Below are 20,182 nucleotides of genomic sequence, written 5' to 3'. Positions count from 1 at the left end.
AGATGCACCCTCCCTAGAAAAGTCAACTATGTCATTGTAGCATGAAAGCAATGTGTAACCGATGACATGGCTGTTCCCCAAAACAATGTTTTTTAAAAAGTTAATCTCCCCCCCCCCAGAAAAAAAGAAAGCTAGCCTTGTTGTACCTCAATTTATATCTTTTCTTTCATCATGCTTCTTCACTTTGCCTTTGGGAGATTTTCCCTCTCCCAGATGGACTTACTAGAGCTTTCCTCCCCTCCCCCCTATTACACCCCCCTCACTTTTTTTTTTCTTGTCTTGAGTTCAGGAGACTGGTTGAAACTGGACTAACAAAGAAACCTCTCTTTGTCAGTAAGGAAGTCAAGAGAAGCAATTAGATGCTAGGTTCTCAGGCCAAAGGACCTGAAGCACTCAAAGCCTTGAAGGGGAAAGTACTTGAAGGTTTGTTTACCACTTGGCTTTAGGGGACAATTGGTGCTGCTCTTGGCTATGACAGGCTTCATTGGGGACTTTAGCTCCACAGAGTTCTCTGTTGACTTTTTCTGAAAGAGTGCCAGCACCAGGTCTAGAAGCGTTGAAATCCCTCATAAAACCAGAGAATTAAAAAAAAATAGTGATAGCTGGAGAGAGAAGGGGGGCTTGGGGCTTCCCGCCCAGTTAACCTCCCAAACCAGGCCCCTGGACTGGCCTGCTCCCATTTCATCTCTTTTTCTCCCCCAGGTCCTAGGGTTTGGCTCATTTTGCTTCCTTTTCCAGCTGCATGTCCTCCCTCCCCAACCTCCACCTGGATTCCTCTCGGAATAGTTTCCTGGTTTATCCCTAGCTCTGCTTTTTTGGGAGCCAGATAATTGTTTTAAGTTGCTTAAAGTGCTTTCACTGCTACTGTCTCTAAGGGAAGAGTTGGGCTAAGTAAGATATAAAACAAACGTAAATGACACTGTGGAAGTGGGGAAGGTACAGAGGACCAAGTACTGACAAAACACGAGTTTTCAGTGAGCTGTGAACATGTGAACTACCTGCTTCCCTCCTTACACGTGCCATTGACTCTGCCCTGGGAGTTGGCACCATTAGCTCTGCATCAGCCTTAGACACCTCCCTTTGAGTTGGATACTAGGCCCAGCTACAAGGTCTTTAATATGTGAGAGATGTGGCTTGATATTGCTAATAGTCTGGTGGATTTTCTCCATGTGTGGATTCCCACATTGCTCTCTCTGGCTCCAGATTTGTTTTGATAGAATTGACTCAAATATTATAAATGCTGTGTATACTTCATATATATAACTCGTTCTGACTTCTCACTTTGAGCAAGGCCAAATTTTCTAGTAAATCATTTGTTTATCAAGAATGTTAGCTCTCCTCCAGCTCACTCTCCAGCCTGGACCCTGAGATCAGCTATGTCAACAATGCTCTCATATCCTCCTATTGGACCTATCCCTCTCCTTCACACCCATCCTCATCCCTCGTACTTCTGATGTATGTGCCAGTGCCCAACTCTGGAAAACCCCACCACCTGCTTTGCCTGCTCCTGTTTCTGGGCTGCCAAGCATTGTTCGATAAAGCTTCCCCCACAAAGCCATGTTCTCTAGTTTCAGCAGAGCTCTTAGGGAGACTTGGCAGCCCTTCATGCTTTTCTAACAATTGACTTCCTGCCATATTCTCTACAGCATATCCTCCCATCCTCTTCCAGTCATCCTTAACCTCAACTATCTTCACTTTCTATCTGTGACCTCACTCCCTACATTTATTGGGAAAATTGAGGTCAACTTGAAATGGATTTTCTCCACTTCCCTCTTACTTACCAAAACTTGTCCTGTGTCTTTTTCATTATTCATCCTCCTCCACACCTTAGTTTGGAGGAATAAAAGGCCCCCTTCTGTTTCCAGACAAACCTATCGACAGTCCTTGGGTTCAGAATCATATCCCTCCTGTCTTCCTCTGCCTTGTGATATACTCATATGTGTACATAACCCATCTTTCTAACTCAGACTGAGAGATCCTTAAAATCAAGGCACATGTTACATTCATCTCTGTGTTCCCAACATGTAGTATCATGGCTGGCACATAGTAGGTATTCAATAAATGTTTACTAAATTGATGAGTTATGAAGGGACCAAGTAGATTGACTTGAGTTCTTTGTCCTTTGTGCATCTACTTAATTTGTTAATAAGGGTGCCACTGGGCAGCACAAAGGATGATGGGAACATCAATCCAAGTTTACTAGAAGGCTTTCTTAAGAGGCCTGTCCCAACAAATCATATACAAGTTGCCCTTCTAAGTTCTAAGAAGGAAAACAAAATTATGGCAAATTAAATATTTCAAGTTTTTTCAACCAGTGTATTAGTTTTAGGTTAAATTCAACCCAAGTAGAACTGTATTTATTTTCTTAGTCTGAAAACTCACTTTGTAGTACACTGGCACTCTCTGTATAACTGCATGCCCATTTGAAGGATCATGGGGCCTCATTCAACCATTACCAATGGTTACAGAGGTGTTTGGTTGTTCTCTTTTATTTATTTATTTATTTTTAATTGAGGAATTGGGGGAGGGGAACAGTTTTGGGGAATTGGTGAAGGAGAACAGCCAAGTTGTTCTTCAATCTTAGCTGTGGAGGGCGCAGCAAGCTCAGCTCCAAGTCCAGTTGTGCCACTCAGCTCAAGTTGCTGTGTTACAATCTGAGTTGCGGGTGGGCGTAGCCCACCATCTTGAATAGGCAACCTTGTTGTCAGGAGCACGAGCTCTCACCAGCTGAGCCATCCCGCCACCTGTTGGCAGCTCAGCTCAGGCACAGCTCACTGGCCCACGTGGGAATTGAACCGGTGACCCCGTTGCTCAGAGCTGGCACTCCTGAGCAAGCTCTTAACAACCTGAGCCCCTCGGCCGGCCCCTGTTCGCTTTTATTTTTATGGCCAACTATTGTTCGTATTTGCAGTTTCATTCGATTTTTGGTTCTTGCACTTCCCAATTATAGCATTATCCCAAAAGGAAAGTTTGCTCTGGTTTCTGACATGGTTTTATGAACACGTTATAGAAAAAAGGAAGACCTGAAAATTCTTCATCAACTTCTTTGCCTCTTTCCAGCAGACAACAACTCTGCTTCATCCTATTTTAACAACTATTGGGATTCCCCAGGGACATGGAAAATTATAACATGTTTGAAGACAAAATTCTCCAATTTCTGCTCAGCAAATTAGTATACTGGACCTGTATTCCGTTTTCTGCCCCTAACTTAATATACTAGCATTAGGGACTCTTCGTACATCAGAATTTGTCTATAAGAGCCTGGTGAACTGTCCATTACCCACACCAATAAAGGAGGTCACTTCGATTGTGGAATAAGAAGAAATCTGTCATCTTTTTAATTTCTAGGGAGTGCCGTTCCTTGAAGGGTTTTTTTTATGACTTAATTTACTGATTTATCAATTCCATTAAGTGAATTTCTATTAATAGTACCTGTTCTGGTTAAAAGATTGGGCAAATTGAGATAAATCATTCTGTTATCAATGAAAATAACAATATTATCTGCCCAGAGTAACTCTTACTGCCCTTGTCAAGTGGGCTTGTGTTTCTACATTCAGAGCATTATTCAACACAGAGAGGCAATGCAGCTTGGTAGAGACAGAGGCTTTGGTATCACCCAAATTAGCTTCGCAATTGCTTACTGTGTGCCCTCAGGCAAGTTCCTTACCCTCTCTGTATTTGTTTCCTCATCTACAAAATGAGACTAATACCCACCTGTTGGGACTGTTAGAGGATTAAAGGAGATGGATTAAAAGAAATGGCACTTAGTAAGTGCTGGTAAAAGGGTCATTATAATATTTTAGAAGAGAAATGTGAATAAACAGGTAGAAGGGAGGGATGCAGAGTGCTGCCTAGCAAGAGTTAACTTTATCACTCTGGGAGGTGTCTTTCCGAAAATTTCAACATGCTGACAGTAGCCAATGGAATGGGTGTGTGTGTGTGTGTCTTTGCAAACAAAACATGTAGATGCATGTCTTCATGCTTGGGCTGGCTGCTTCAAACACTGATTATAGCTTAAGAACCAGAAAATAAATGTGTTTTCATTTGGGTGTTGAGGGCAAGCTTTTGATACTGCTTCTTAGCTGTGGCAGACACTGAAAATTTAGGCGATTCACTCTTTGCTAGACACCAATCACTTTTTATTGTCGTTGTTGTTAGATGGGAAGGGTCATTGCCCTTACTGGCAACGTTATTAAGCTTCGTGGGCCATGAAATGGGCCTGTACATCTATCTGTATGATATGAGTCTTTATCTGCCATATTCCTCACCAACTGGTGTTCTTTCTCTCATTTATTTCTGCAGGAAATTATGGCCCACTAGTGCTATTACTAGGAACGTGGATTGTAGGGCTCTATGAATGGCTGCTCCGTTTGTTCCAACAGAAGGAGCACAGAGTTGAGTGGGAGGGCCTGATACCAATTCTGCCACTAACCAGCTGTGTGACATTATCAAGCCCGACTGACTACTTTGCAGCCTGTTGCCCGCAGGTGTATTGTGCTGCTAAAAGAAGTGGGAAAGGAAAAGTGTTTTGAAGTTTCTTAAGTATTCTGCCCTTGGGGGTATCATCATTAGTTTCTTTCTTGCCACATATTTCATGCCTAGGAGAGAGACCCCCTGCTACTTAACCCAAAGTCTATTAAGCTCTTGCATGCTCTCCACCTTGGCCCCATAGCTAAAATGGGAATTCCAGTTGGAAAGTAAGGACCAATTGTAGAATTTGAGCCACCTAGTTCCTAGGCTGGAGGTTAAGGATATCTGTTCTCCTTTCCCCAAAGACCACAGGTTGTGGGTCAGGATAGCAAAAAAAGCTTTTAAATATCATTTGGCCCCTTACCTAATGAGACTTGAAAGTATCCTTCTCAAAGATGCCCAAGTGTACATTTAATTTTGTATTTTCACTCATTCCAGTTATGCTTTCCCCCTACAGTTAGGTTTTGACTCTCTACCGCATACCAGACACTGTATTTCCAGAGATACTGTGGTGAACAAAGTCAACTGAGCTCCCTGCCATCTCAGCACTTCCAATCTAGTGGGAGAAACAGGTGCTGAATATCTCTTTGAATGGTCCTCAGCCATCTTAACCCCCATCTCTCCAAATGTGAACCCCTCAGCTTCCATCCAAGACTCTTCTTCCCCTAGGCTTCCTCATGTCAGTCAAGAGATCCACTCATTTGCCCAATCAAGAAACCCGGGAGTCATCCTTTATACCTCCCTCTCTTTTACCCATCAATTCCAATAGAGCACCAAGTCTTGTCATTTTCAGCTCGTGAGATATCTCTCAAATCTATCTCCTCCCTGTCTCCACTGCCATGCACCAAGTCCAGGTCATCATTATTTCTCTCCCAGAGATCACAGTCTCCTCACTGGGTTTCCTGTCTCTGGCCTTGCTGCCCCATCCACTCCCTTACTCTTGTGATTTGTTTAGAGTTGATACTGTATGGACTCGGGTAAACCCCTTTCCCTTTCTGGGCTTCAGCTTCTCCCTCCTGAACTGGATGATTGTATGTATTCTGCAGCTCTCTTTTCCATGATTCTGTGATCAAAATGTTCTTGACTACATTCACATGCAGCTATCTAGACTTTCAAAGAAGATATTGCTATACCTGGGCCACTGACTTCTCAGTGTATACAGAGGGTGTCAAAAAACATATATACATTTTCAGACAGGAAAACTGTATTAAAGTTGTAATACTCAATATATATCGATAACAAAAAATGAATACAAGTCATGTTTGACTTCTGCAATTACAAGAGGTGCTCAAAGTGGTTACCATCAGCATCCAGGCACTTCTGATTATGGCGAACTACTGCTCGAGCAACGTTGACCAAAGTGTCCACTTGTATACATTTTTTTGGCATCCCTGGTGTATATATTAATTTTTCCATTCAGCAAACACTTACTGAGCACCCACTGTATACTAGGCATTATATGTAGCACTGGTGGTTCAGTGGGGAGTAAGACACAGGACTTGTCCTCAAGGAACTCAGTCTATTGGGGGGTATGGATACAAACAGGCAGCATAACCCATACTGTAGAGTATAGGTAATTATGGAAGGCTCCCTGGAGGAACTGGTATTTTGATTGGAGCCTGAATGATAAGTAGGAGCTATGCAGGAGATCAGAGGCATAGACAAAGGCCCTGGATCAAGATGCTAAGAGAGAGTACAGCAAAACTGGAGGATGGTAGTCCACTTGGGGGGCTGAGGCACCACTCTAGAGAACAGATGAGGAAGACCATGATCTAAGACCATAGGGATAAAAAGAAATGGACAGGTTTGAGTTATATTTTAGAGGTGGAATTGATAGTTCTTACTGGTAAATTGGATGTGGAAGATGAGGGGAAGATAGAGGTCATGGAGGACCCTTGATCAACTTTATGGATGGACTGCCATTTACTGAGTTAGTTCCATTAACTCTTTTGGGGAATGGGGATCGGGAGAAGACGATGAGATCAGCTTTGGTCATGTTGAGTTGGAGTTGGAATAGCCAGGTGGAGAGGTCTAGTAAGCCATTGGCTATAAGTTCTGGCATGCTGAGAAGAGAAATCTGGGCTGGAGGTTCAGATTTGGGAGTCATTAGCATGTAGATGAGGTCCCTTTAGGAGAATGAGCAGACACTGAAGAGCCAAGTGTCCAAGAGAGCCAGAACACCAGTGCTAATAAGGGGGAAGTGCTCTCACAGATAACTCTGGTGCCTAGGCACACATCTCTGCCCCCAAGAGGGTTTCTCAATAGTGTCCGTGTATCTCCCACTTAAGAGAAGGAGCATTAAATACCCAATCATAACTTCTTTATTTATCATAAATAATACCTAAAGAGGAAAGGGAACTGATACTTTCATGCTATCGGCCAGGTGTTTTACATTCATTAACTCACTTAAATGCTCGCAATAACCCTACACCAAAGCTATTATTGCTCGGAGCTCTAGAGACTCAGAGTGGTTAAATCACTTGCCCAAGGTCACATAGCTATTAAAGGGCAGAAAGGAGATTTGACTCCAGGTCTGTCTGACTCTAGAGCCTGCACCACATGACCACCTAATAGCACTGCATCACCTCCTGCAATATAGTTGGATCCTTAGGAAAGCCTGTGCACACTGCTTGTCCCTTTCATGCTTCATAAATATCATTTGCATCCCCTAGCTTAACGTTTTGCTCTCCATTAAAATACAAATCCCTCTGGGGAGAAGAAAAGCTCTAAGTTGTTGTCAGTCGTTTATGCCTCAGTGGGAATGAGTTTCAAATTCTTCCTTAGGAACACATTTTAATTTTATAGGAGAAGGACACTGGAACCTTGAGGGAGGGATAAAAGGCAGGAAAGGGCCTCATAATGAAGTCAACCTCCTCTCAGATTCACAGTCCTGCCTAGTTTGAAGCATGTGCTTTTCAGATTCTTAGATGCCATTTCTGCATGTGTACTAATTTATATGCAGATTCATTTCTGGGTCTGTTACCCCAGTTATTGGGGGCTGTGGGTATGGATTGATATGATACTTTAAACTGAATACTGACCCCCACCCACTGTGGTCAACAGAAGACAGCCAGCCTGGGCTGTAGTTGTGAACCTGCAGTTCCCGGCCTTAGGCACAAATTCCAGCTCATTCTCCTGAGAATTAAACTCTGATGTGCATATTTAAAATCCCAAGCAGATGGAGGCAGGAGAGCTTGTTGGGAAGACCTGGAGGAGTCCCTTCTGCCCTGTTTGGGTCTATTTGCCAAAATAAATGACATGTATCAGGGTAGGGCACTGGTCCAAGCCTATTGAAATTCTGATAGCAGTCCAAACAGTGATGGTGTTTCAGATTGGTTCTGTGAAATCATCAGAGTTAGGAAGAGAGAAATGATGTGTGAGCATCTGGCTGCTGCAGCCTACTGATGGGGATAGTCCCAGGGGCAGGCCTGAGGTGAGGGGGCAGGCTCAAGGACCCCCTAGGACATCTGCCACTGGCAAACAGGAAAAGAGCCACATACTGGCAGCAGGCAGTCTGGTTTGAGCCCCACGCAATCCTCAGTAGCTATGTGACCTAAACAAGTCCTTCCCCTTCTCTTGGCTTCTTTTTTTCCCCCATGTATAAAATGGAATGGTCTCTAAGGGCCCTTCTTGCTCGAACCTTCTATGACTTCTCTGACACTTGTCTGATTTCTTTTTCTGTGTAGTAGGAGAGGCCCATCCACCCACCTGCTTCTCTGTAGCGGCTATGTTCTCACACTGACCTCTGCTGGCCATGATGAAAAGTGCCTCTGATAGCTTTTTTGGAGGAAAACCCAAAAAATGCAGTTCATCGCTCATTAAGTATTAATCTTCAGCTGTATACTGAGCACTGCGACAGAAACCCTGTGCATTGGAGAAGAAAACCGATCATACAGCTATAAGCACAGAGCATGCATATCTAGAGATGGCTGACAAAACAAAACAACCCACAAAAGAAATGTCTCTGTTTTTGTTTGTTTGTTTGCTTGTTTTTGCTATCTTCATTAGTTCACAGTGCTCTGTACCACTGTAGAAAAGGACCTCAGGGGTGGGAAGGCTCCTTGTCTCATATCCTGTGTCTGCAGGCTCCAGAAGGGCCTGACACCACTCGAGTAGGCAGTTCTGAGCATGCCTCAAAGGCCTCGAGACGTCTCACAGGCCTGGCTTCTGGCCCTTAGGCCAGTCTGAGAGGTTTCTAGCTGGGGCTCAGAAGTACACGTTCCTTCTTTCAGGAGGTGTCATTTTAAATGGCGTTTTGGAAAGAGAATTAGAATTCAATGAATCCATGAGTTTTTAAGAGACTCGCTTTGAGCTCTCTGGCTGGAACAGAGGAGTCAGCCGTGTGACTGCAGTAGATTCAGCATGCCCACCCAGCCAAGAGAAAGGGAGCAGGCCATGGAACCCTGCCTGTTCTGGATAGAATCAGATTTCTTATTAAGTCCAGCCCTAGAATTGCCTCACTCCTAAGTCTCCTTGCTTATTCTCACTGAGCATGCGCTCACAAAGGCAACAGAACAGAGCTGGATGGAGTGTGCCAACCCATGTGTCCATGCCAGGCTATGCTCAGGCTCTAGTGATGTGAGCAAGATGGGAATTGGGCCACACCACAATCTGCTCTCTCAGTAATTCTTCAATGGTTTATCACGCTCTCCACCTCACCTCTCTTGTTGCAGGGAAGCTTTGAGCAGGGCTCAGCTTTGGGTCAAGCATTCAGTGCCCTGACTGCATCCTCTCTGCTAGTAGCAACGTGGCCTGGGCAAGCCAGTCCTGCCCCCTATCCTCCCACCAAGGAGTCCCCTCCTCCACCAACAGCTGGTTCTTATCTGTCTCCCTTGTTCCAGCCTCAGGCAGGCTGCCCAGGCCTCATGCTGACACACACATGTTCTCCTGAATGCTGGTCGATGAGCTTCAGCCCTGAAATACTGTCTTCCTCCCATCTCTCCCCTGTCCCCAAACCTCTTAGAGTTCCCCATTTCTTACCATATCACATCTTCAACTTTCCTGCCTTGCTTTCCAGGCCCACTTCATTTGGGGCCCACTCAGCCTTTCCAGTGTGGCCCATGGATAGAATGTAAGCATTCCACAAGCTCTCCAGGGCCAACTCTTCCTTTGTGTCCCGGCACCACTTGTGCTCTTTTCCGGACTTTTACTGTTTGCTATGGTTTTGTGTACATTAGTCTTGAAAGTTAGGCCCACATTTCAGATTTCTTTGTTCATTCTCAACAGTACCCCAACATTTTTAAAGTATTGCTCTTATTTCTTTTTACTTTCACATGCATGTAGATATAAAAATTTACAAGAGTAATAAACAACAGAATCATTGTAAACAAAATTCCAACAACAGGAGGTAAGAGCATAAAAAGTGAAAACGCAGCTTCTACCCCATCATTCCCAGAAACAAGTTCATTAAACAGTCTGCAGCCTAGTACCCTTTGTAGGCTGCGTGCATATTGGGTGTTCAGGAAGGTTGAGTGGTGGGTGGTACCTCTCAGAGAATTGCATCTCCTTGGGAAGAGCATCTTTTACTTTTCTGCCAGAGTCCTAGGTCTTCATGGTCCTGATTGATACTGGGAACTGTACTCCAATGACCCTATACAGCTGGTGGCCATTTGCATCTCCAGTACGTGACTCTAGCCATTGCATAAAGCATCTGTCCTGTTTTCCGCCTTTTAAAAAGCAAAACTTGAAGGTTGATATCAAAGGTCATGTTTAATGGGCTTTTCTCAGAGTTTTTCACAGATCTGTAGGAAATTGCAGACAGACAGTAGAGGGGCTGAGAGGTAGAGATGGGAAGTGTTTATGAAAATGGCTTTCTACTTGATATAGTGTAGCATTCTCTGAGAGGTAACGAATATTACTAATGATTTTCATTTTTCTGCCAAGAAAATTCAGTCCCTGCTGACATTTGTTCTAAATGATAGACTATCCCACCTGTGTTGCACCCACTGGGGTTAATTCTCTGTCTCAGTCAGCTTTAAAATGTCAATCTGATCTCTCAGGCTTAATTGTTACAGAAGCTTTATAACCAGGGCGTTCAAAATCCTCAGGCTACTCTCTCTTGCCATCATAATTGATACATAATGTATATTCTCAGGCTCCTTGGATTTTACACCTTCAACACCTGTACAGGTGTTGGCAGGGGTAAAGGGAAAGAGAAAGAGGGAGAGGGAGCAAATAAACAGTGTGTGTGTGTGTGTGTGTGTGTGTGTGTGTGTTCCCTGTGAGCATCTGTTTCCAGTGATGGGGTCCTAAGATCTGCCAACAAAGGTAGGGTCTGACAGGTCGCTCAACCCATGGATTTCTAGATTCTCCCCTCTCTGGACCTCGAAGGCAGTGTTCTTTAGGCACAGCCATTTCTGGACTTGAATGCAAGCATGTGGTTGCCCATTTGGACGTGAGTTATAAAATGTCATGATGCTCTCCAGCGTTCTGTTCTTTCACTATTTTGACAATCTGATGGATGGACTGGAATTAACTAGGAAGAGGACAATATTATCCAGCTTGAATAACTAATCTCCTAAGAAGTACAAAGTTGAAGGATCTTGGTACACTTGAATCTCATTAAATGTGCTTATAAAATATGTTCTATCCAAATAAGTTTAGTAGTCCCTAAAATAGCCTTTTCTGATCTTGTCTGGAGCTTTGGCATGGTTCACAGATCTCTAAGCCAAAATTATTTAGTGAAGTGATGACAGTGTGGTTTATGCATGGGAAAATTGGAAATGTTGATATTAAGTCCTCTGTTAACTAATTGCACTCCTCTGTCCACCTTAGGGAACACCAGGACCAATTGGAATTCAAGGTCCACCAGGTCCTCAAGGATTTGCTGGCCCTAGTGGTTTATCTGGGTTGAAAGGAGAAAGGGGCTCCCCAGGTCCTCTGGGACCATACGGACCAAAAGGAGATAAGGTAAGAACACCAAAGCTCGGTTTTGCTTTGACTCATAGGTCACAAGTATGAAGGTGAAGGTTCTAAATCTTATTTCTGTATGGAAATAATACTAATCCTGAATACTATGGTGCTAGAATACATGTTTTAAAAAGAGACAGGGGCCGGTCGAGTAGTGCGTTGGTTAAGAGCTGGCTTGGGACGCCAGAGGGCCCCAGTTCGGATGCCACATATGAGGGCCAGTGACACTGCCCTCCACAGCTAAGATGCTGAACAACAGCTCAACCTGGAGCTGGGCTGTCAGGAGTCACCAGCAACGGCGTAGGCTGCAGCCTCTGCTGCAGTGGGTTGCCATGGGCTACCGTGTGTAGCCAGCAGCCAGCGTGAGCGGCTAGCAGCCGCTGTGAGCGGCCGTCCAGAAGCTGGCGACTGATCTGCCTCGCCCAGGAAGAGCGCAATGATGGTGCCAACTTGGGTCAGTGAAGCAACGTCCTCTACAACTAGACTGAAGAACAAAAGCACAGCAACTTGTCTGTTCCCCTTCCCCCAATTCCCCAGCACTGTTCCCATCCCCCCAATTCCCCAATAAAAATCTTTAAAAAAAAAAGAGAGAGAGACAGGCTGGGCCGGCCGAGTGGCGCGTTGGTTAAGAGTTGACTTGGGAAACCAGCTCTGAGAAGCAGGGCCCCGGTTCGGATCCCACATGAGGGCCAATGATGCTGCGCCCTCTACAGCTAAGATGCTGAACAACAGCTCAACCTGGAGCTGGGCTGCCATTAGTCGCCAGCGATGGCGTAAGCTGCAGCCCCTGTGGCAGTGGGCTGCCATGAGCTACCATGAGTGGCTGGCAGCCGGCATGAGTGGCTGGCAGCCGGTGTGAGCTGCCAACAGCCACTGTGATCGGCCATCCAGTGGTCGGTGACCGATCTGCCTTAGCCGGGAAGAGCACAATGATAATACCAACACGGGCCAGTGGAAGAACGCCCTCTGCAACTAGATTGAAGAACAAAAAAGGACAGCAACTTGTCTCTTCCCCTTCTCCGATTCCCCAACACTGTTCCCTCTCCCAATTCCCCAATAAAATCTTTAAGAAAAAAAGAGACAGGCTGGGTGGTGTGCTACTAATGGATTAGCCCATTTCTGGGGAGACTCCCATGGCAAGCAAGCCATAAAGTACATGTATCTGCTACTAGTTAGACAAGTGGGCTCACTGTGATGGGAAGTTATGTGGGTTTGAGCTGGGCATGGGTCAGAAGTCCAATCAGCTAGGCAGGAGAGGTCAGGAATTCGAACAAGGTGATGGGTATCAAGGGCTCAGAATGCTTAGAAGCAATCTGGGCCACAAATATAGGGGAAAAGATGCAGGAAAGGAAATTGATCATGTCATGGTGGCTGACTGACTGTGTTTAGCTGCTCAGTTTATGTTTCCTGCTGATTTTCATCACCTCCTATTCATCCCACTGGTGAGGGAGGGATTCCCACCCTGGGGTTCTGGGGATGGCCAAAGATAAGACACCTGACACTGAACAGAAGAAGTTGACAACACGTTTATTAGTCACATGTACTCACAGCACAGGGGAGGAGGACACCACACACTATGCAGGGCCACACGGGGGCTGCACTTGGGAATAGAATAAATCAGAAGGGGCTGTGGGAAGCAGATTTTGTAGTGTCAGGAAGATGAGGTGTCTCTTGCTCCCTGAGGGAGGATATGATTGGCTTGTTTGAAAAATTCAGAAGGCCAGCAGGGAACTAAAACCCACTACTCAGGGATAAGCAGGAACTGCATTTGGCCTGTTTGATTAGGAGGGTTTCTTGCCTAGGAGACCTTATCTACAGGAGCACAGTGGAGAAGGGGACTTGTGGTTAGGCCATTTGAGGCTCTTCTGGGTTTCCCAGATGTCGAGACAGCATGTATTATTGAGCCTGAATTTTAGATCTTACACCACATTGCCTAAGACAAGAACTGGTTTCAGAACACACATATGTCTGAGACCTTAAATAGAGGCAAGTGAGCACTTAGAACTGGAGTCGGCAGCAAGGTGGTACACTGTGGAAGGACAGGTACAAAACACTTCTTAACAACTTGGGTCATGAATCACATGAACAAACCCACTGAATCAAATGGAGATCAATTGGATTGTCCCTTACATTCCTCTCCCTATTCCTTTTTTTAGGGTCCCATGGGAGTTCCTGGCTTTCTTGGCATTGATGGGATTCTGGTGAGTGTGCCCACAGAGGCATTTAAAAATATAATCTCTAAGTTCTGCCTCATAGCTCAAGCATTTTGGCCTTTGCAACATGTACTGTCTCATGCAAGCATGTTCAGGGTCAAGTGCTGAGCTGTACCTGATAATGACTGAAGGACATTGATCACACAGTTTTCCTGGGATTCAGTTGCAGGGAGCGCTAAATCAGATGGTTGGGGGGTGCAAGGACATGTGCAAGCATAAGAAATCATCAATATCTTAGCCAAAATGAGTTGTGTCTTGCGGCTTGAGGGATTGAAATGTGGCAGTGTGAAGTGCAAGTGAAGATGTGAAGTGTCTCCACAAGTGTGGAGACAGTGCCACATTAGAGCACATACATACTCATTATAAGAAAATTAAGAAAGTACATGAAATTAGATAGAAAAATACTTAATGATATCTTGACACATTTTGTTCCAGTTAATTTGTTCTCTTCAGCCTCATCTCTTTTCAGAGTGAATTTTTCCTTCAGTTTTTACAAAATGACGACTCCAAAGATCACTTGGAGGCAGTGTCTTCCATTCATCCTGAGAAACTGACTTTGCTGGAGATAGGTGGAGAGTTTGGAGCTTACAGACATCTCCTTCTCCCACTCCATACAACCCAACCCCTTATATTCTCCATTGTCACCTTATGTCCCTACTTATCCCACCACTGGACATTCTATGGTAACATTTTGCCACTTGTAAAATATAGTATTTGGAACTTGCTGCTATCACTTTTTTAGTAATTTCCTTTGTCATTTCTCTACATATTTAGTCTTTAGCCTGGGCTGTTTGTCTATAGCAATGGTGTTCAACTTTGTTTAAGAGAAGAACCAAATCTTATGTGGAAACCCTAGACTTAACAGCTTCTTCTGTGACAGTACATAATCATCTAGTGTCAGGGAAAGAGGTTCAAATCTCTGCGCCAATCTGTAGGTATTTCTTGAGCACCTGCTATGTGCTAGCACTCTTCTATGGGGGTACAGAAAAAGCATATGGCTCTGCCTTCAAAGATATAATCATCTGATCCTTTTTCTCTCCTGAGCTCGTATACATTTATGGATTTGGAGACTAGAAGCCTCACTTACCTTGTATTTGTTACATGTATCAACAAATCGGCCATCAGATTTCTGCATTTTATTCAAATGCAGAATCTTCAAAATGCCCAGACATGAGCCAGGGGGAAATAAGTAGATGGAATTGGCCATCTTTTTTGATGCCCCTTGATATTGTCTCCTGGCTGTGTCCCTTTGGCCACTTTATGCAGAGTCTCCACTCAGAATGTATATCTTCTGGGAGCCAGTGGGTAAGGGAAACTAGCAAATGGGAGGCTGCCTCTTCCATTCATCCTGTGGAGCTGGCTTCACTGGAGGGTGGGGGCAGCGATTTAGAGCTCAACTGCCTGCAACTGAAGAGCAGTACTGTGCCCTTCTTCCTGTAGTGTCTTTTTAATGGGGGCTAGAAGGAAGTGAATCCTCTAATGCAGAGGCTGATTCCATTTCTGAGCTAGAACCTGCCCCAGCATCCAGCTGGACACTTCTGCTTCCAAATCATAACTTAGGGAGCACTAGGGCTTGCAGAAATTGATCAATTGTCTTTGGAGCTTCATTGCTTGGGAGAATGAGTTGCAGGCATCCAGATTCCTTCAAATAAATGTGCTGTTCCCAGACATCCCCACACCCTTGGCCCTTTACCTGGCCCTTCCCTTGACCAAAGGTTGTGTATGTTTTCTTTAGATTTTTGATCACTTTAACTTCAGGTTCCAAGCCTCACTTACCACATGAATTTTTTTCTCCCTTGTTCTTCCTCTCTTCCAGCTAATTATGATGTATTTATTGAGCACCTTCTGTTTACTTCTTACCTCTCCCTTTCCATCTCCAATCTCCTAGGAGTTCTTGATATCTGTCCTACATGGTCTAGCTCCTTACTGCATGTGGCCCATGTTATTTATTGATTGTCTTGTATGGTAGTCTTATCTGGCTTCTTGAAAGCACAATGTGTCTGCTGCTCCTCTCAGAGGCCTCAGAGACCCCAGGGCTGAGTTTGGCATATAGTAAGAACTCTAAATATATTTGGGGGACTGACTTCAACCTCTGCTGCCTATAATATCAACAGTTCTCAGACTGGCAGAACTCCCTCAGACAGAGGAAAACACAGACACTCTTGGCACAGTCAGACTAATTATGTTGCTCAACTTTCAGCGGCATTTATTAAGCAGTTTGGCTGAAACCAACAGCTTCTCCAGCATATGTTTATACACTGGATCACTGCACAGATCTGGTTTCCCTCTTAATATTGGCTCATCGCTAACATATGTGTCACTGGTTTTGGTCCCAAAACGCCTCAACATGAATGAGCAAGTAGTCATTTCATGATCATTGAAGTCTGTGCACTAAGGGGCACAACAACCAGTTGAGAGAGTGAACAAACAAGCATTCATCAAGATATTCAACATTAAAACAGCGTGGGTGATAGGGGTGATAGGGCTGTGGCTTTTAACGATATCACAGCTGTGATTTGGGGCTGTTGGCATCCACGAGAAATGTATGTTTATCAAATATTTTCAGTTCAAATAAGTTGAGAGCAGAAGTTTTCAAGTCGTCCTTTACAATTTATGTTTAGCTTTCCCCGTGGAGTTGATATCAAACACTTTCCTTCCTTGAGACACATAAATGAACACACCAGATTTATATCTTCAAAGTGAACCCATACCACTCTCCAATGGAAACTTTTCCTTTAAAATATGGGTTCTGAAGAATATTGCTTTACTGAAGCACAGCAGACCCTTCTTTTCTATGTGTTCAGTCACTTGTGGTTAAATATTAATAGAACCGTGGTTTCCTCCCTCAGAAAGCTTTCTCTTGGAGAGCTGGCACACACATATGTAAAATCATTAGCTATAAACAGAAAAGACAATGTGCTGGAAATTCCATGGCACTGAGAGCTGAGAGAAGACACAGCTTAGCCCAGGGGTTTATTCTTGCTGACTTGCTTGAGAGAAGACGACTCACCATTTATTGAACTGCTATGTAGTAAAACTGGTCTCATTTAATTTTAACCACAAACTTTTATTTTCACTTTAATGTTAACAACAACTTTATGAGGTAGTATTATTCATCTCCATTTTACAGATGAGGAAACTGAGGCTACAGCTGGGGGGTGGGAAAGCAGGGACTGGAACATAAGTCTGACTGGCTCAAAACATGCTTTATTCATCATCCTGTGGTGTCAGCTGGACAGAAAAGGGATGACAGATCTTAGTCAGGGGTTATAGGTTAATTCCAGAGAATTCAGCTAAGGTAGGAAAGCGTGAACAGGTGCCCCTAGAATCCTGTAGATAGGAGATATCAAGAGTTCAGGCAAGAAAACTACAGAAAGATCAAGGCCCAAGGCAAACAATGTGTGTACCAATGGGTAAGAGTCCAGGCAAAGGTTTTGATGTCAAACAGAACCAAGGCCCCAGAAGTAAAGAAGATCCTTAGTACTGAGCCAGCTTGTTGTCTTTCCTTAACTCATCTCTGTTACCCAACTGAGAGATAAACTCTAGCAAGCTTAGCTGGGACATTTTAAAATGGTGATCAGGATCCCAAGAAGAAATAGAGACTATACTTAAAGGGGTTAACTAAAGAGTAGAGTGAAGGGTATATTTAAAGGATGTGGGCAGGATTGAGGGGAACAACACTGGATGGTGAAGCAACTAACACAAAGCTGTTACCAGCCTTAGACCCAAAGGGAAAATGAGGAATGGTAATACTGAAACCTGGAAGACCTGGACCCATGGATAACAGTTGCCCAACAGGAGCTAAGACTGTAGAGAAATGTGGCCATTGCCAGAGATACAGCCCAGGGGGGCGGGGCGGGAGTGAGGGAAATAACTAATCTGTGCTCTTTCCCCTCCTGCTCTTTGGTCTCTTGCCTGTGTCTACCAGTGGCTAAATACAGCTAGGAGACAGAGGGAAAGGGAGCCTAGGCAGTACAGTCCATACAAGTCTGCCTCCCAAGTCACAGATCTGGGGAAAGTAGAGTGTAGATCTTCAGGGCAAACAAAAATAGCCATCTCTTTTGGTGATAAAATGATTGATGACTCTAGTAAACTGTCTCAGTTTCCCCATTGCAACTAAAAACCATCACCTGAGTCTGGAGAGGCACAGATTGCAGTATGTTTATTGCAAAGATAATTTTATTGACCACTCTTCTGGACTTAGCATTCCATGAGTCCAGCGGTGTAGATTCACACTTCTGCATTAACAGACTGTCTATTTCTTACAACTCTAATATCAATGAAAATGGAAACAGAATTCTATGGAGCACTTTCTCAATAAGAATTTGATAAAAATTTGTTTCCTCTAATAGTTTAAAAAGTTGATTTTTAAACACACAGCATATTTTCCTCAAATCATTAAAATATATATATATATACATATATTTTTATATATGTATATATATAATATATATATAATATATATAATATATATTATATATTATATTATATATATAATATATATATAATATATATATATAATATATATATATAATATATATATATATACACTGTGAGAGCACAGTGATATGCTCTCACTGTGGAGCATATCAGAGTAGCTTAGAGTCCTGTGCCTGACTTGATCCTTTCTTTTCTCTTTGAACAGGGCCACCCTGGACAGCCAGGACCCAGAGGCCCACCTGGCCTGGATGGCTGTAATGGAACTCAAGGAGCTGTTGGATTTCCAGGCCCTGATGGCTATCCTGGGCTTCTTGGACCACCTGTACGCTGCCAGATCTTTGTACATTCTTTCAAATGGCTTTGCTTCCCTCCAAGTGTACCATTGTTTTGCTCTCTGGAGAGCTCATCAAGTGTCTTTGGGGCAACCACTGTAGCCCCTTGTTTAATTGAAGAGTCTATGCTGGCAGCACCACATTAAAAGCCGAAAGAAGAATACCAGCTGCAGGAGGGTGTACACACATTACACTACCTAGGGTTATTTTTTAAATGATACTTTTAGAGATTGTTAAAAGACTATAGTAAATTTCAGAGCAAAGTACATGCTTGGGCTATTTCACATGTTCCCACATCATGCAATATTGGGAAATACAGTACTTAGAAGGCTTACATAAGATCATGGATGCACTAACAAGGGCCCAAAGGGCTTGGAAAACTTGGTATATACCAGTGATTCTTAATCAGGGGTGATCTTGTCCCCCCAGAAGACATTTTATAGTTATTGATATTTTTGGTTGTCACAACTGCGGGTATGCTACTGGCACAGCACAGGCCCACCCCAAAATCAAGAAATAATCTGTCCAAAAGTGTCAATAGTGAGAAATAATTGAGAAACCCTACTCTACACTGAAATAGTTTGTCCCCTTCCCCACCCCACCCCCCATATCATAACCCTTGTTTTAGGGTTTGATAAAGCATTTATTTGATCCTGGTATCACCACTTTTATTTAATTCTGTTCATCTATATAGGGCTCAGATATTTCTAATATATACCAAGCACTTGCAAGGTTGCTTTTACAGTGGCTGGAAAGAAAAAAATAACATATTTCCAGCCCATTCTTAACCTCACTTGAAATAATCTAAGTGAATAAGGGTACTGATTTGATGTATTTAGCTCAAAATCACACTATTAGACAGATCCTGAGCTGCATGAATTAATTGGCATTTTACTGGATGAGCAGCACCATTGTCTTCAGTGACTAAGTTGTGGGTATGAATAGATGAGTCAAAAAGTGAGACATACATACATGTCATAAAGGACTTTGACATCAAAGACCAAACCACTATGTGTGGGGGTGGGGGGGATATATTATCAACATAGGATAAGCTGTTTGAGTCACAAAGGCCTTCAAACACTGCCATGGCAACAGGAGAGGAGAGCAAATCAAATTTGTGTTAATAGATATCCAGACTTGTCTGGTCAAGATGGCACAGTGAATAAACACTGTGCTTATCTACTGTCATGATCATTTAAAAAATAGATACAAACTACAGAATAACTATAATTGAGAAACGCCTGACATCTAGCTGACCAGAAGTCCTACTAAAAACATACAGAAGAAGCCACCTCGAGATGGGTAAGAAGGGGCAGAGACGCAGAATAGTCTGATCTCACACCTGCATGTAGCAGTTAATTGAGAGGGATATCTCAGTTGTGGTGGTCCCCCCTGAGGAGTGAAGGGTCCCAGCCCCACACCAAGCTTCCTAACTCAGGGTTTCAGTATCGGGAAGAGAAGTCTTCACAACTTCTGGCTGTGAAAACCAGCACAAATGGTGGCTGAGTGAGGCAGAGGGTGGCTGTAGTCCCAAGTGTTACTTTTAAAGGGCCCATGCACGGACTTGCTCTCTGACAAACTCACACACTCTGAGTTCCACTGCTGGGGCACCAGTTTGAAAGGAACCAGGGACATAAGGGGAGGAACTGAATTTTCTGGCTTCAAGGCAAGGGCTGGAGGGGCAGCTTTCTCCTAGACAGAAGTGCTGGCAGAAGCCATGATTTAGTTGTTGAGCCCTCCCCACCTCCCGGCGTGCAATCACAGGTGGCAGCCATGTCTGAATCTCCATCAACAGGGTTAACACTGTTTGCCCCTGAG

General features: G+C 43.9%; 1 protein-coding gene across 2 annotated transcripts in view; it reads left to right on the top strand.

The window, feature by feature from the left end:
• Nucleotides 1-20,182, top strand: part of COL4A6 (collagen type IV alpha 6 chain) — a 314,136-nt gene that overhangs the window by 235,507 nt on the left and 58,447 nt on the right. For both annotated transcript variants that reach the window (XM_019662440.1, XM_019662438.1), the window contains exons 4-6: nt 11,245-11,379; nt 13,536-13,580; nt 18,238-18,354. In XM_019662440.1, the coding sequence (XP_019517985.1) occupies nt 11,245-11,379; nt 13,536-13,580; nt 18,238-18,354 (297 nt within the window). The remainder of the gene's footprint in view (nt 1-11,244; nt 11,380-13,535; nt 13,581-18,237; nt 18,355-20,182) is intronic.

This window comes from Hipposideros armiger, unplaced genomic scaffold (genome assembly GCF_001890085.2).
Source record: "Hipposideros armiger isolate ML-2016 unplaced genomic scaffold, ASM189008v1 scaffold_377, whole genome shotgun sequence".
NCBI lineage: Eukaryota > Metazoa > Chordata > Mammalia > Chiroptera > Hipposideridae > Hipposideros > Hipposideros armiger.
Note: the sequence above shows the minus strand (reverse complement) of the source record. Positions and strands in the feature narration are given on the sequence as shown.